Source organism: Orbicella franksi, chromosome 10, assembly GCF_964199315.1.
Source record: "Orbicella franksi chromosome 10, jaOrbFran1.1, whole genome shotgun sequence".
In the NCBI taxonomy this organism is placed as follows: Eukaryota; Metazoa; Cnidaria; class Anthozoa; order Scleractinia; family Merulinidae; genus Orbicella; species Orbicella franksi.
This window is the reverse complement of record NC_138154.1, coordinates 23,939,407-23,956,823: the sequence shown is the minus strand read 5'-3', so window position 1 is coordinate 23,956,823 and position 17,417 is coordinate 23,939,407. Positions and strand designations below refer to the sequence as shown.

General features: G+C 39.0%; 1 protein-coding gene across 3 annotated transcripts in view; it reads left to right on the top strand.

Annotated features, from left to right (window-relative positions):
• LOC145500851 (rap guanine nucleotide exchange factor 6-like) overlaps nt 1-17,417 on the top strand; it is a 39,088-nt gene that overhangs the window by 5,908 nt on the left and 15,763 nt on the right. For all 3 annotated transcript variants that reach the window (XM_081480383.1, XM_081480384.1, XM_081480382.1), the window contains 21 exons: nt 360-416; nt 1,392-1,475; nt 4,992-5,070; nt 5,953-6,084; nt 6,471-6,600; nt 7,001-7,050; nt 7,460-7,532; nt 7,922-7,953; nt 8,509-8,613; nt 9,285-9,443; nt 9,610-9,759; nt 10,739-10,903; nt 11,208-11,315; nt 12,188-12,259; nt 12,362-12,442; nt 13,081-13,131; nt 13,218-13,265; nt 14,305-14,365; nt 15,332-15,393; nt 15,836-15,920; nt 16,461-16,483. In XM_081480383.1, coding sequence (XP_081336509.1) covers nt 360-416; nt 1,392-1,475; nt 4,992-5,070; nt 5,953-6,084; nt 6,471-6,600; nt 7,001-7,050; nt 7,460-7,532; nt 7,922-7,953; nt 8,509-8,613; nt 9,285-9,443; nt 9,610-9,759; nt 10,739-10,903; nt 11,208-11,315; nt 12,188-12,259; nt 12,362-12,442; nt 13,081-13,131; nt 13,218-13,265; nt 14,305-14,365; nt 15,332-15,393; nt 15,836-15,920; nt 16,461-16,483 — 1,807 coding nt within the window. The remainder of the gene's footprint in view (nt 1-359; nt 417-1,391; nt 1,476-4,991; nt 5,071-5,952; nt 6,085-6,470; nt 6,601-7,000; nt 7,051-7,459; nt 7,533-7,921; nt 7,954-8,508; nt 8,614-9,284; nt 9,444-9,609; nt 9,760-10,738; nt 10,904-11,207; nt 11,316-12,187; nt 12,260-12,361; nt 12,443-13,080; nt 13,132-13,217; nt 13,266-14,304; nt 14,366-15,331; nt 15,394-15,835; nt 15,921-16,460; nt 16,484-17,417) is intronic.

Below are 17,417 nucleotides of genomic sequence, written 5' to 3'. Positions count from 1 at the left end.
TAATTACGTGTATTGCATGTGCCTGTAATTGTGCCTTGCACAATGTTATTATTAGGTTTATATTCTTAGTATGCAGATTTAATCAATGTACATCATTAACAGTGTAGACTTTGGTGTGTGAAAACCCTTGAGAAACTTGCCTGCTAGATAACTAAGGTAGGGCCTTTCAGAAAGAAATAACCAAAATAGGTGACTTCTTTGGATTATCTTGTACAATGTAACTATTCCATTTGTAAGGGAAATGACTGTTTTGAGTACATTGTTCCATCTACTCAGTCTCAGCCAGTCACATGTCACCAATTAATATATTCATGAAACTGTTGTTAACATAATTAACATGCCTTTCATTTAAACTCCAGAGCCATGTCAGAGACTGCAAGATATGAGGCAGAAGATTCCAATTATTTACTTTATGTGTGAGTTTTTTACTGGATAATCAACTGAAATACAGCTTAATCACTAGCTCAGGGTTTTCATTACGGGCCAGGCACAAGATAAATTGGCCGGCTGTAACAGTGATTTTGCCCACCTGGTGTGACCATCTAGAGGAAAGGTTTTCTAAAAAGAAGTTCAGTTCAAAACGTTTTGCCCACCTGTGAAAACCAGTTGCCCTCTTGCTGAAATGCTTAATGAAATCCTTGCTAGCTGTGTAGTAATTATTGTAAGTGAAGTTCTTGCTATTAAAAGTTTGACTTTGAATTAATTTACATGCGAAAGGGAACATTTGTACGTGTACACTGTGTTCAAGACAAACATGACTGTTTGTTCCTGTTGTACCCCAAATGTGTTGAGAAATCTCTGTTGTGTGAAACTCACTGGTGACACGAACTGAGCATCAGCTGCAATTAATGATAAGAATTGTTCTTCTTTTGTGAGTTATACAAGGATGCAGCAAACCATAATTAACTAGGTTAAGGTGCAATTGTACGTAACTATTATGTTTAATGAATGAAAAGTCCCTTGCTATGATTGTGTAGATTGTCAGACCATGAAACTTGGTTACAAGTGGGAGCCTGGCAGCTTTTTTGAGTTCCTCCAAACTTTCAAAAGTGTTTCTGTAACTCAATGGAAACATGTAGAAGGAAAAAAAATATTTGTGTTTCATTTAGAAAACACTGCAAAAATGCACATATATATACACACATCTTTGCTAGCACCATCATCCTTCTATCAATATAGAAGTTTACTGTGATATGTGCATTCTTTCAGGGAGGGGTTTTAATGCTTCATAATTAATCAGAGTTAGTCATTTTTTGCTTTATTTAATGTTGATTTCTATTGAATGCATGTAATTTATCCATCTTTTCCTATTTGACCCTATTTCTTTAGTCTCCACGACTTTGCGTAGCATTGGTGAGGTTTTAATCTTTTCTTTTAATTTGGATTGTTAGGGCGGATGATATTGCGGCTTGCTGGTATATATTGTTGTCTGGTTGTGTTTTTCTGGATGGATGCATGTATCTACCAGGAAGCAGGTAATTTACTTCTGGTTTGCCATTATAATTATTAATTGCTTTACAGTATTTCAGTTTTGTGCATAGTCTGTGAAATGTACAGTGTAGTTCACATATTTTACTGTTTACCAGATTAACATTTATTCTATTACACACATTTGCACAAACTAAACTTAAAAATGATGCCTTGACTACGAATCTACGACAGTCCAATTGTCCATGCCTTGACTACGAATCTATACTATAGTCCAAGTGTCCAACGATATTCCAAAGTGTCCAAAAGATATGGTCTCTACCTCCAAGCCAAGGATTAGAATTGATCTTATTTTTGTGAACAAAAACTAATATATAGATTTAGGCCAGCCTAAAAGCGTAGCTTCTGGGCCGGGTTGCTCAGAGCCAAATTAAGCTAACCCAGGAAAAGGTAGAATTTTGATTTGAATTTTGTAACTTTGCATTGAGGTTTTCTGTATATTGTTTGGTCTTCTGTTTTGAGTTTTAATAAGGCCATCCCCCCCTTTTTTTTTCGTTTATTGTCGAATACGTTTTCTGATTTTGGGTCGGTCGGTTGGAAAAGGAAAAAAAAAACAAAAATAAAATTGGAAAAGGAGTCTGGAGCTACGAGGCTCGGTACCTCAGCATACTATCCATGGAGCCTGGAAACAACAAGGTGTTGTTACAAAGTCAACATCGCGGCAATGGAGGAAGGAAAAAGTCGACGTCGTTGTTAAACTCAAACGAGAACAAGGAAAAACTAAAAATCTGTAAGGCAAAAAATTGCTTATGTTTCAGATTAAAGAGACAGTTGTTTGAAATAATGTGTCATTGCCTTCATTGCCTTCACTGCCTGCTGTTTAACTTTTTTTTTCAAAAACGCGAAAATCTGGGTCGGTCGGACGACGCTAAACAGAGAAAAAAAGGGAATGGACTAATCACTATATCCACGAAACAAAGCAGCAAAAAACATTTGTATAGAAGAGAAAGTTGTAATTTGGTTAACTTTTAATCCTGGGTTAGCGTTAACCGGCTTCTGAACAATCCTGCTCTGCTTTCAACAAGTTAACCTGGGATGAGCCCATGATCCAATCGAAAACCAGCACTTGGTCAGCGGTCAACTTTAAAAAAACACTCGACCTCGATGAGCTATAAACTTGAGCCCACAATATGGTCACGTGATACTGGTCAGCGGATACCTTGTTTTGACAGGTGTCAATTGATCATAACATGGATATCCAATATCAAAGAAGTACACGGTAAACCGAGGCTGCATATCTGTCAACCTATTATTTGGAGTATGGCCGCCATGTTGCGCGACTCCATCGTCGTCGTCGCCATTGTGCGTACGCGCCCATGAGCAATACCGCTAGCCATGATAACCATGAGAAAATCAACTCATGGGTTTCCTTCTCTTTCCTATATGAGTATGGGGCTCCGCTTGGTGGCCCTTTGGGCCGCTGGAGCTCCGCTAATATATGAACTAATATATGCGAAAAATGTAACAAGTCTAACACAAAAGGATTATGTAATGCCGAAAAGTCTATTCAAACACTAATGAATGCAATTGTCTCCTGTTCATTTACAACTTTGAGAGAACCACAAAAAGTCAAACCTTGACATACACCTGTAATGCACTCCTTTATACACCTTTCCCTCCCCTCGATTTCTTGAACTACCTGATTTTCAAACCAATAATTTTTTATTTCCCTTGGAGGTTGAAGTATTAGGATTCCACTGTACACAGTGACATGCTGAGTGTTACAATGTAACTCTGGCTACTCTTAGGTGATTTTATTGAATTGCTTTGCACATGATTTCCTTGTTGTGCGTAATTTCTTGCATCTTTAGCATTGGCATCAGTGCATGCACACAAACAACATTGTGGAATCTCCTTCAAGATAAGCCTTTCAGGGAGACAAATGGCAATTTTCTCCAATACAAGCACAGTGACCCTCACTTTCAATGCCTAAATCTAAGTGGCATATGACTGACTACTGCACATTGTTTTTTGATGGAAAGTTAAAAATTCTGCTTTGAGATATTTTCTTTTGAGTGATGTGATGAATGCTACATGATTGTACTTAAGGAAATGCTGGATTTATGCATGTGTTTGAATTTGTTTCATAGTTTTGATTCCCCTTCACTAAAATGGCTTTTAAATATTTAAGATCAAATGGTTGGAACACTTAAATGCAAGAAATGCTATGCTTTGATAAATTATAGTTCCTCTTTTTGATTACTTGGGCCTGTACATGTAACTAAGTAAGCTTCATGTTTTGCAGACATGAGCATGGTGATCCCCCTCCACATTTTTATTGTATTTTTGCAATATTCATAATGCAATTACCCACTGGACCAAGCTTAAATAAATTTTAATTACTGTGTCTTTTTTGATTTTCACCTACATACATGTACCTGATTTGAAAATTAACTTAATGACTTTTAAGGCTATACATGGCCTAGTACCAGTTTATCTTAGTGATCTGTTATCTCTTAAAGAACAATCTAATAGACGATCTACGATTTAATGATACTAATATGTTGGCTCAGTCTGCAATAAAATCTGCAAGAACAACCAGTGACGGAGCTTTCTCTGTGACCATGCCAGCTCTATGGAATACTTTGCCACCTAGCCTTAGGGCAGTGGACAATATTAATACTTTTAAGAGAGGACTTAAAACACTCCTATTTAAGCAAGGGTACTTTTCTTAGATTTAATTTGTTTGATTTCTTAGTTTTTCATACACATGTAGATACGATTTTTATATTTTATAGTGTCTGTAAAGAGCATGTAGATCATATATTCTAATGAATTTTGTGCTATATAAGTAATAAAATTATTATATTTATTATTACATGTAGCTCCAGGTGATATTGTCAGTCCCTGAGCTCTTTGCTGTATTTGGGTTCCACTGTAAAAGACATTTTTTAAATAATAATTCAATTGATGGACAGGTACTTTACGATAAATGCATGTAAACCTGATGTACATGATTGTAAGTCTTTTTCCAACTGTGTGTACATTCATGTATTTCTAGTTACATTATGTATATCCTAACATAAATCAGCACACGTTACATGTATATTCTTTTAGTCATAAGTGAATAAAGATGATGAATTTTAAGGTTGGTAATGAAATGTGAAAGGTGAATTGATCAACATGACATGAGCATGGGACAAAGAAAAAGTCTGAGTCCCGTACAGGAATCGAACCCATGACCTCTGGAGCACATTTCATTACTGAGCTTAAAATTCACCATCTTTATTCACTTATCACTACTCCTGATGACTTTGACAGTGCCGATCCTAGCAGTATGCAGGAAGCCTGTCACATATGAACTCAGTTAAATGACCTTGTTCTCCATGAGTCCTTGCAGCTCAGTGGATAGAGTGGCCGCCCGGTGTTCGGGAGGTCATGGGTTCGATTCCTGTTGGGGACTCAGATTTTTTTTTGTCCCACCCTCGTGTCATGTTGATCAATTCACCTTTCATATATTCCTTTAGTTTGCAATAGTCATTGATGATAATTTTTTCTTCAAGCTTTGGCAAACAACCACTCAGCACCAATGGAAAAAGAGGAACTGATTGCCTTGTGCTTGAATATTCTGAATTGATTGTGGTAGGTCAAATCATTTTACAGCTAGCTTTGCGTGGGGTCAGGATAAGCCTCGCGGGTGGTACCATGTAAATCTTTGGGTGGGAGTGTGCCCTCTGGGACACTCAAACTCTCACCCCTTTCCAATCGCTTTTCATCACTATCTCAGTCTATCATTATGTTAACTAAACCATGTTTTGCGAAGTCACTTTCAAGTTTCAAGTTCTATTTTAGAACACCAGGTGAAGAACCCTGTTGTAGACTAAATTTATTTATGCACTGGCTACCTTTCAGGTTTATAATACTCATTCTACAATATTCTAGACCACAACTGTCTGATTTCTATACCCTAAGATTCCCATAACACACTTCCTGAAAACCATACCCTTCACAGCACCACATTTGTGTGCTCATATAGCTTATATATATTTGGGAGTAACCCTCTCCCCCTGGGGGGATAAGCCACATCCTGCACTGTTACGGGCAACACAAGTGGCTGAGAGGGTGCTATGTTGCAGACTTGGCAGTGAATGATAGTAGAGGTAGAAAATTGCCACATATGCCAGTAAAACTCAATCCCAAAATATGATCTTGGGTAAAGTACTTGTACCTTAAGGGTTGGTATGTGAGGTTCTCTATGTAGCAATAAAGGCATGGAGGGTTTCATAGGAACCCCGGAAGTGGCAAACGCCAGGCACTGGCGCTGACTAAATCAGTGAGATACTAACTTCATGTTATCCATATAAACATTAGTCTCCTTTGCAGCCGTTTTTTGGGATGTCACGCAACGCCCCCAACGTTTCTTTGGAGGAAGCGTTGCGTGTCATGCCAAAAACCGGCTGCGAAGGAGACTAGCAAAACATAGAAGAGCCGTCATTTAAGACATGTTTTTTGCTTTGACAATAGATTGATTTTCCAAACTCGGAACTGTTCCAGCCATTTATACGACGTTCGTACTCCAAGAATGATCTGGAGCGACTTCTTGCTCTGGAAACACAGGACTATAGGATAGGAGGACCAATACCAGATGATGAACAAGTAATGTCTGTGTGATTGCAGTGTGATAATTACATTCAGGAAGGAGAAAAGAATCCTTCTGTAGAACCCTACAGGTGTTTGAGCTGTTTTCAATTGAGTTTCGTAAAACCAAAACCAAAGTAATCTCTCCGTCCAATCACAAAACACGCACATTCCAGTGAGCCAATCAAAACTCGAATTAAATTCTTGTAGCCGACGCGAATGCAGTGAATTGAAAAAACGAATCGCCGAAAGTAATTCGTGAACGGTCCAAATTATGCAATACGGACCGCTAAGAGAACCAATCAGAACTGTCCTTTTCATCGCGGAGCAGTTCAGCCATGAAGTAAAAAGCTGTAGAAGTCTTGTGATCATAAACAGCAGTGTATGTTTTGTTTTATCATCAGTTACCCATGGAACTTCAACATGTCAAAGAAATCATTTTGCAAAGTGACAAGAATATGAAAAGACGTGCGTCAGACTCGTCATCTCTAAACAACCTCGAGTTGGATCTTACAGGCTTGGTTGAGAGTATCGGTAAGTTAAAGTGGACCTTTAAATTGTATAATAAAGTGACAATTTCAAAATTCATCCCCAGTGGCTTAAGAGTATTCGACTTTGGATTGAAAACAAAACTTAGCTAGTTATCAATTGAAGTTGCAGCGGTGAATTAACCGCCATAGCAAAAGTGTGAAACTGAAGTTTCGATCGCCAGCCCTTTGACACAGCAAATAGGATGAATAGGACTGATCTGGATTGAGCGGCTTGTAAAATGGACACATGACCTAATTGCTCATGGCACTAGAGATAGAGTTATGGCACTAGAGATAGAGTTATGACTCTGTAACTGCCCATAGAGTTGCTCACTGACTTTTTTGATGTCCACAATTTAACTGTTAATATTCACAATGTGACAAGTTTTTGTGCTTTTCTTCAGTTGATTCTGATGAAGATGATGAAGAGGAAGAGTCACATTCTTCACGAGAGGTATGTTGTTTGCCATTTCTCAGTTTTGGTCAATTCGTAATAATCTGTTGTCTCTGTATATTTATGGAGTGTAAAACTGCAAGTGGAAGTCAAATGCAACGAGCTTCTTTGTCCCTTACACAGTTATATGTGCACGGTGGTTTTGCAGATCAAATAGAACTAGGCGTACCATTATTATTAGCCCTGTCCAAATGTACCGGCAATTTTGCCGACTCCAGCCAATTACCTGCCGCCCGTACTGCACTCTGGAGTTCACAAATCAAATACATCTCGGCCTTTCAGTACTGCAAAACTTTATGACAGGGCTGCTGTTCTATGTACATATTACGGACCTACCTGTATCTTTCTATTAAAAGTACTCATCCATAAAGTACTAATGGTGTATCATCCGTCTATGTTTTTCTCTCAGTCTTTAATGGTGCGTGATGTTGTGCGAGACTGCCTGGAGAAAGAGCCATCAGATCGCACAGAAAGTGACATCCGTAAGTTGCACATTTGTTTGAATTGTTCTTTTAAACGTGTTACGAATGTATATGATAAACTTTGTGTTCGTGAGCTGTAAACGGAAACGGCACTCGACCAAAACACTTCAAAATCGGTAAAACGGTACACTCTAAACGGCACAAAACTCTCTAAAAGGCACAACAACATGCTCACTGGAAACTGTCCAAAACTCTGTCGATAAACGTCCACGCAACTTAAATTCGTAAGCTTCCACGCAACTTAAACTTAAATTCAACTTAAATTCGTCAGCGCAACTAACGTACGCGTAACTTAAATTCAAAATGTTTCCGTGTGCGCGCGCTATTCGCACGTCACGCCACTTCGGAACTGTCTTCTTAACACTTTGGTTGTTTCCTTCCATCTACAGAGGCTTTGTTGGATTTCATGCAACATCTGCCAGTAAGTTTTTGCGTCTTTGTACTAAATCTTTTCGCAATCAAGGCAAGGCCGCAGCTAACATATGCATTGAAACGCCTTCCTGACAACCACGTTGACTGGTGGTTGTTGTTGTTTACCAAACAGGGTATTTATCACCTATATCAGACTGAATTTGTTGCGATAGGGAAATATCTGTTATCTATACAAATCTAATGGGAGCCCGCCATACTACACAGGATAGTTTTAGGTAAAAATGACTTCTCCTTCGAAGAAAACAAATTGAGAATCACACAGTGTCCGGAATAACACATGGGTCCATTGCACATGTTAAAATACAGCCGGGATGCCTCAAGTTTGTAGTTCATTTAACGGTGTTAATCATAACCTTCTTGTCTTCTTGACATTAAATACTTGAGTTCTTTATCCTTACTAGACGAAAATCGTCACTTTGCGTTTCTTCCGATTTGAAAGATGAACCTCTTTAGGTTGTTGTTTTGGGTTAGGAGTGGATAGGTCATTGTCGTGCGTTTTACTATCAGGTTCATTTACTGATCATGCTGCTGTTTCCACATTCAGGCTTTTGCCAACATGACCATGAATGTCCGGCAGGAGCTGTGTGCTGTTATGGTGTTTGCTGTTGTAGACAAGGCAGGATCTACAGTCATGGAGAATGAAGAGGAGGTTTGTAAAGTTCTCATTGAAGAGATAGGCCACGAGGCGGAGCAGGAAAAAAAAAAAAAAAAAAGCGAGAGCAACAGATAAACCGCAAATACTAAGGGGCGAGTCGCATGTTCCCCTAACGTCCTGTGTTATGCATGGATTAAGTGAAAATTAAGAAGGGCTGTTTGATGTCCACTAGAAGATTAGTACTGTTAGTTTATTCTGCGTACAGAAATGAGAAACCTCTGCGCCTAAGCTACAAATGTTTACGACTTGTGACGCAACCGCCGACTGCATGCCTTTCTATGCCTAGCCCTTATAACACTCCTTTTATGTCTCCAGTGCACCTCTATAGAACGTATTAACTAAACTAGACCATTATAGTTAGGTTTCCATCAATGGAAGCATGTCTTTTAGGTTTTGGCCTTTCGTAGTCAGTCACATGATAGTGTCCTCATAAGACCTATGACTCGTATGAAGAATAATCTCGACTTTAGAAGGTAGCTAAGCTAACTACAGATTTGTCTCCTTCGCAGCCGTTATTGGTGATAAGCGTTGCGTGACGACCCTAATAACGGCTGCGAAGGAGACTAACTGCGGATATGCTACCAAGTTCTCTAAACTAGTATTAAAAGAAATCTATTGAAATCATTAAAAGGAATTACTATTTACATCTATTCATGTCCTTGCAGCTGGACTCCTGGTCTGTAATTCTCAATGGTTCAGTGGAGATTCTTGTCCCTGGGGAGGAGCCGCTTACCCTGCACCTGGGAGACAGTTTTGGCGTGGAGCCTACTCTGAAAAAGATGCGTCATAGAGGAGTCATGAAGACTCGTGTTGATGACTGCCAGGTAATTAAAGCCGATCAGCTTTGAGAGTCTGATAGCAAGCAGTGGCTTTAAGAAGATCAAACTCGGTTCCATTGCATTGTGCAGAGTTGATAACAAAACCTTAAATAGCCTTCGCGACAGGCTCTTTGAGTTGACCTGGAATTATTATTTTTTTCTTTAATTTCAGTTTGTGTGCGTGGCGCAGGCAGATTACTACAGAATTCTAACTCAAGGGGAGAGGAGCATTCAATGCATTGAGGAAAATGGGGAGATTGTCATGGTAACAGAGTTTAGGAAAACTGACGGAGGAAGCAGGCAGGGTCACGTGGTCATCAAGGTTGGTCACCTAGCAACAGTCACTATTCGAGTTTGCGAATCGCAAATTTTTCAAAATTCGGCACTGGAGAAGACTTTTTCTTTTTGATTCTTCAGTCTTTGCGAGTTACCATTTATATGCCAGGGTGGGGACGGGCACTGTGAGAGTAAACTGTCTCTTCCAAGAACACAACATTAGAACGATGCAGTCAGTCAGTTGCAGTCAGTTATTGATCTGTGGTCAGGTACTAAACTAGTTCCTTGATGTGTTGTTTTTGTATTTATAAATGGCAAAACTAAAACAAGAAACAAATCTTGTACTGTTGTAGATTGAGTCGAATTTCTGAAGTAAGTAACCTTCTGCGTTAAGACCAAAGGGGAAAGTACACGGTGCCGTATGACAAGGAGACATTTAAGCATCCTACCTTTTACTGCTTGTCAATAATGTCGAGAGTTCTGCCATTGTTCTCATGTTGTGCTCATAGAAGAGACAGTTTATTCTCACAGTGCCCTTCTCCACCCTGGGCCGCGTTGTTCGAAAGCCTATTAACGCTAATCCAGGATTAAAAGTTAACCGAGATATTAATTTGTCTTGTATAAAAATGTTTTTCACTGCTTATGTTTTTTGTAGTTTGAGATCATTCAAACTCAAAACTGAAAGACAAACATTGTAAACAGAAAAACTCACCGAAAAGTTGCAAAACTAAAATCAAAATTCTCGCTAATCCTGGGTTAGTTTATCGGGCCTTGAACAACCCGGCCCTGGAGTATAAATGGCAACCCGCAAAGAATTAGTGAAAAGCAACCTAGTAAGATACAGGGGAAATCAATTTGCATCCCATCCAGGAGTGAGTAGCTATACTTTTAGCTGCCAGTGTTATGATCCATCAGGAAACTTGCCTCATCTTGTCTCTGGATTTGAACAGAATTCCAACCCCTGAAATAAGAGACAAGGAATGATTTTCATCCTTTGTAAATTCTATTTTGATTGTTTTCATCAGGCAACCCCTCAGAAGCTGATAAGTCACGTAGTCGCAGATCACTCGGCAATCGACCCAACGTATGTGGAGGATCTGCTACTGACGTACAAAACTTTCTTAGATCGTCCGTCACAGATCTGCAGTCAGTTACTAAACTGGTTCCTTGAAAGACCATTCAGAGACAAGGTAAGATTTCTTTTTTTTTCCTCTCCTGAGACTTGACTCTGCAAGCAGTGCGGAAACCATCTCTTGATTGTCCAGTCAGCGCAAATTATTTCCGTTCGTAATTTTAGTTCATTGGTTGACACTTGATTGATTGTCACTTGATTGACATTTGATTGATGGACTCTTGATTGATTGACATTTGGTTGGTTGGCACTTAATTGATGGACACTTGATTGGTTGACATTTGATGGGTTGACCCTTGGTTGACTGACATTTGATTGGTTGACGCTTGATTGATTGACATTTGATTGGTTGTTGATTGCAGGTGACGCGCGCAATGCTTCTCTGGGTCAATAATCATTATAGCGACTTTGAAAGGGACGCTGATATGGAGAATTACCTGGAGACCTTCGAAAAGGGCCTCGAGCAACAGGTGAACAGGAGAAATGTGCCATACCTTAAGTGTGTTCTTTCTTGTGTGTAACTGCCGAGTCCAGATATTCACCTACATGTAGCAATCAAATTACTCTACGTTTTCCTATTTGCTTTCTTGTTTACCCCACGTCTAACGTAAATTTGTTTATGAAGCCAGTAACCCTGTTGCTTGGATCTGTCATCACGGAAGTTGCCTAGCGACATGAAGCATCGTTATGGCGACAGGCTGACATGGCAATCTTTAATAGGAAAGCTCTAGCGTGCTCCCGTATTCTTATTGGTTCTACTAGATAAGAATCGAAAAATTTACCAAGATTTGCTAAATTTAAACAGCGCTCGTTCGTATCAGGGTATGTGATGTCCAGACAGTCGGTTACTGAAGTCTCAACGTAAATAAACAATTTTACGAAGAATAAAGTAGAACCATGTTTACTTTTCACCGATCAAACGGCATAATGCGTACCAAACCATTACAGAAATTTGGTCCAATATGTAGAAGACGTCTGAAGCCTTAAGTTCGACAACTGGACTTAACTTTGATAAGGTTTTTTTGCCCAGCAGGGCTATTGTTTAAATTGTGGTAGTTATTATTACATATAGTTTGTATTGCTGTGCAAATCACTTTGTTTTTTATTTCATTCGTGTGTTCGTCTTCGACTTAAATCCACATTTACAGCAGAATTTAACCGAGTTTGTCGTTTGAAACCGCTACGAAGCTCAGTAGATGCTAAAACAAGTCGTTTGAAACAGGCCTTGGTTTCATTTCCAGGGGACCGCCAAGCTTCTTGTTTCAATACATACAGTAACCAACATTGGACCAAAGTGCCATTGTAATCGCGTTTTTAATCTCTGTCTTTTTCGTTCAAACAGCAAATGAGTGGTCAGCTTGGACTCTTAAACATAGCATGCGCAGCTAAAGCAAAGTCTCGCCGCATCACAATGGTAGGTCACTTCTTTAGTTTAGATTCCAATGGGAATTAAAACAGGCTCCAACTTCACGATGTGTAGTAATCTCTGCTCGTGTATTCTTCATGTATTTTTCAGGATCGTTCGTCAAGAGATATGCCTCTCGGTTTTACAATTGCCGGCGGCAAAGAATCTGGTTTTGGTATTTTTATATCCAAGGTAAGAGAATCTTCAGGAGCAAATCTAAAACCATTCGTGGCTTGGCTAACGCGTGCTTTCCCGCGCTTGGCGCTGGCTGCAAGTTCTGATTGGCTCTTGCGCCGGCTCTTGCGCTCTTTCACTGAGTTATTCATGATTGGCCAAATGGGATGAGATAAGTTTTGTTCAAAGCAGTTTTCAATTGACTGTCTTAAAACCAAAACCAAAACCAATCACTTACCAATTAGACTACTCATCCAATCGGAAACCGTGGTAAAACCAAAACCAAAGTAATCGCCTGATTACTTTCAACACTCAATTGAAAACCGCTCTAGTTTAACGAAACCATTCCAGACACCGCACGAATTACTGCAGAAAACGAGAGAGTACTTATTAAAAAAGCAAGTGACCGGCCAGCGGTTAGCGCGGGAAATGTCCCGTGACCTAATACGCGAGTAGTTTTTAGCATCTGATTGGCTGATTTTATAGCGCCTTAGACGAGTGTTATGTTGGACTAAATTTAGAGCTTGGCAAAAGCAAAACAGCAAGGTGTGATTGTTTTAAAAGGAATTGAAGTGTTGATCTACTCGTTACGCTGCTCCTTGGGTAGATTCCTTGGTTTTGTAACTATTTTTTAAGATTTAATTTCTTGTTTTCAGGTTGAGGAGGACTCGAAGGCATCAGAAGCAGGTGTCAGGCGAGGGGACCAGGTTCGTAACTTTTTTTCTAACTGTAGCGTTCACGATGAAATTATGCTTTTGTGCATTGTAACGTAAACGCTTATTTTTCTTTTCAGGTTCTTGAAGTTAATGGAACTAACTTTGAAAACATCTCGAATATAAAGGTAAGCAATGCCAAAAAATATATATTACACTGAAAAAATAACTGGTATTTAACTTGTACGTCTAATTCTCCGACGGCTTTGATGTATTTTCTTCACTGACTCTTAAACAAGATATTTATTCATCTACTAGCTCAGTCTTTGAGTGGTTTGCAAACTTCCCTTTTGAATTAAAAAGACCCACCTCAAATTAACAGTACCGTGTGGTATAAGGATACCAAGTGAGAAATGATAAAGCTAAGATTGGAGACAAGTGAGACGGATATCGAACGCCGAACTTGAAAAACTATGCTAAAGTTATCTATATTCACCACCCCTGGCTAATACTTCTTCAAGAGTATGTTCATACTAGTGGATAGTTTTTTCCGGATATATCTTATTTTGTTATATGAGTGGGAACATTACTTCATTGTGACTGGCTGATAGCAGATCAATTCATATATAACAAACGAGAATCGTATGAAAGCTCGAGCAATAAAGGACTTACACTACTCGGGATATTTGAAAATTCTTTCAGGTTGCTCTCGCCTAAAGGCTCGCACAATTTTGATAGAATTTTCAAATATCACTCGTGGTGTAAATTCTTAATTAAACTCACATTCACACGATCACCTATACATACAGCGTATTTGGATTCCTATGTGTTTGCATTAAAAGGGTATTCAAATTCACATCAATTTCCACACATCGATAATCCAAATTGTGTCTACTGACTTGTGTATATTACTTAACATTGCGAAATTACACTATCTGCATACAAAGGCGGATTGCAGATTCAGAGTTTCGACCAAACCGGGATGCTGTTATTTTGGATTGGTACCAAAAATAGATCTGTTACGAACCCGGATACTCGTCCTCTATGTAAACGGAGTGTAAAGTGGCCTGGCGAACTTGGTTCTTACTTCATTCGTTTCTTTAAGTTTTTTGCAGCCTTGATAAGAGATACTTCTAAACTTTAAGAAGGAAAGAATGCGTCCGCGCTTTAGAAGAAGTTGTCTGTACAGCTGAGTGTGATTTTTTGTGTTTCTATTTTTTTCTCTAGGCAAAAGATGTTCTGTCAAGCGCGATTCACGTTTCGTTGTTAGTCAAGCAGAATGTGCCAGGTTGGTGCAACGCGTTCCCTTATCAGTGCTATAATTAAAACCTTAATTCTTGTTGCTATTTGTCATAAATTTCCTTTTGAGATGGTTAGGAGAATTTCGTAGTACACATGATATATTTCATTTGCGGAGATTAAAAACATCGCAAGTTTTCCACTGGAAAGTAATGTAATATGTCTTTCCTACGGGTAGCAGTTTCTTCAAAACAGTTAAAATAGGTTTCCTGTAATATTAGCCTATCATGCTAAGAGAGATGCAAACCAATTGACCTAAACGTGAGTTAGCGCGCGCACATGACTCCTCGCGCATCTGTGAGACAATTCATGTTTGGAAGGCGCGTTTGCACAGTCGATTTCAATGAGCGGTGATTTCAATCGTCCATTGAAACATTTTAGTTGTGCAAAAGTGCCTTTGGGTTCTCTTCCGTTGCTGGGTAGATAATTGTTCTTTTGTTTTTCGCGGTCACGTAGATCAGTTTTATAATTATTTCGGTTCTGCCTTGTTTTCAATAATTGCTGTGATTTTAAGCGCCGTTCGTGTAACGACTTGCTGCGATTTTTTTTTTTTTTTTTTTTTTTTTTTGCATTTTGTCACTTTAAAAAACGTGGAATAATCTCTCTGTTGTTCTTTTTTTTTTAAATTTTCTCGGGTTGCGCAAACGATTTTACAAAGAGGAAAGTGAAATAAGCCCTTTTCCCCATTTCCCTCTCGAATGAATTTTCTGGAAATGTTTTGTCACGCTTGAACGAAGCCAGCAGTCCTCTGTGTTTTAATTTTATTGTTCTTATTCTTGTTTGCACTTCTTATGATTGTCAAATTGGATTCAATAAAAAACTTTCCTTTACAAAGAAAGCTTTGCCGCTTTGGTAGTTAAAACGGTCCGCAAAGTGCGTGATCCAGCGAACAAAGAGAAATCCATTTTTTAAAGCGAAAGTCCTAAGTCCCGCTTGTGACTTGTTCCTCCCACAGCATTCAAAGAGATGCTAACGACCCCGCATGGAAAGGATAACTTGAAACTCACGCAAACAAAGGTGAGGGTGCTTTTGTCCGAAGCTTTTATTTGCATGGCGTGACGTGTGTAGATATGAATGTCAATTTGCTTCCTGATTCATGTTGACTCAAACATGTTTTACATTCTCTGTTTCCACGCTGAACCTTACGTGCTGTAAGTTGCATGTTTCATTTTCTCGTTTCAGTGTTTTCACCGTAACCGCATGCGATACGTGGTCCAAATTCCGCGATATGGCTTCGTTGAATTTATTAGGTTATGTTGGACTGTGCGTACAATATCAGTCGCTTTGTGAGCGAGCTTAACTCCACTGTGAGTTCACCTAGTGTTCGTCCCTAGCGGAAATAAGAACCATGTCTTTGGAGGTAGCGAGATTTAGCTGAAAACAATAAGGCCGAACACATTGATTGCTTTGGAATTATCTTGCTATAGATTCACATCACGTCTTTGTTGTTTTCATTTAGGACACAGTTCAACGGAGTTCGTCCGACTGCAGCGAAAGGCAAAGGACTTTACATAGTCGTCTTTCCGTTCCCGAAATTTCATCAGGTATGGCAATTTAAACGGCGTCTGAGCTGCAAAAAGTTCACATAACGTAGTCCTTAAGCTTCAAATCGACCTTTCATTGATGAATAAGTCTGTATTAATGATTACGATGATTCGTATGTCCAGGGCTAAGTAATTTTAAGTAGGATACTTTTGGTGTGACGAAAGTATAACTTCGCGATATACACATTACAAATTCCGGTAGAAGTGCGCGCATTTTTGTGCTAAAAGGATTGGAAAATGGGATTGACGATTTTTTGAGGTTTTTGTTTTAGCATTGTTGCAGGAAAAATCGTTGTAGTATCTATTTTAGCCGATTAAACTTAAAAGAAAGGTCGCACCTAGTAGAAAACAGCTGCTATTAATATGTAATTTGGAAAGATGGTTTTCAATATTGTAGGTCTTCTCGAATAATTGTTAAATATGTTGGGAAGGGAAGTTAGAAAGATCATTTTCAAGTTGAATTTGCAGTGAGCAGAAACGTTGATTGCTTGCCTTCACTTCACTCCGTTAAGTCTAACTTCTGTTCGCCTTTGTCTTCAGATTCTGTCAAGAAACCAATCCAAGTAAGTCCATTTTAGTTTTGAATAGATTAATCTATGTAACTGATTTGACGCGGATTAGAAATATCCCTTTAGAAATTCTTTGTTTCTCAAGTTTTATTCCTCTACAGAGATATTTTGTTGTAGTTGTGCATTAACATGTAAACCGCGGCGTTTTAAAATGACATACTTTTGGTTACGTTTGCAAAAAAACACTCAATACTCCAAAAGCGCTAGTTTCGGTCTAGTCAATATGCAAAACAATAAAATGGTTACTTTAGCTCGCCGCGTTCTTCAAGACCTTGCCTTTCATAAACGGCTGAGGAAAACTTTGAAATGAGTTCACATGACCTTACAATTTACCTTAATTTAATGTTTTAATTCTTTTTTTGTAAACCTAAATTTAGACTTGCACAATAAAACAAAACAATTCGGTTATATCATGGATAGAAAACACTTTTTATCAAAGGTAGCGGCGGAAGAGAGAATCGGTTCCAATTCTGCGAATAATAAACCCCTCGAAGTTCCGAACTCAAGGTAACCTGCAACGTCCGCACTGAAATACACGCGATTCTTTTCAAGTTAGCGGCGAAACAATAAAACACTGATTTACCTACACTAGATTTCGACAAGTTTGCCGGTCCATAGTTACTATGGCCGGTCACAGATCTTGTAGTTTCTGCAATGTTGAAATTGTTCATGGCTCCACCAGTGCAGGGATTTCCACTTGACCACGATTCCGGCCGGACTATATTTTTGGCTAGTTGGTGGGAAAATCTACGAGTTCTTTGACCCTTCAGAACTGCTGAGAAATCAAAATCGCTGGTTGTTTATTATTACTTCTAGAAACAGCATTTTCTTAAGCGACTGACGATGTTACCTTTGAGACAACATGTCCTTAAGATCTTAAAACATTCCGTCATCATTTGGAAGGGCATCATCTTGAGTGCTACAGACT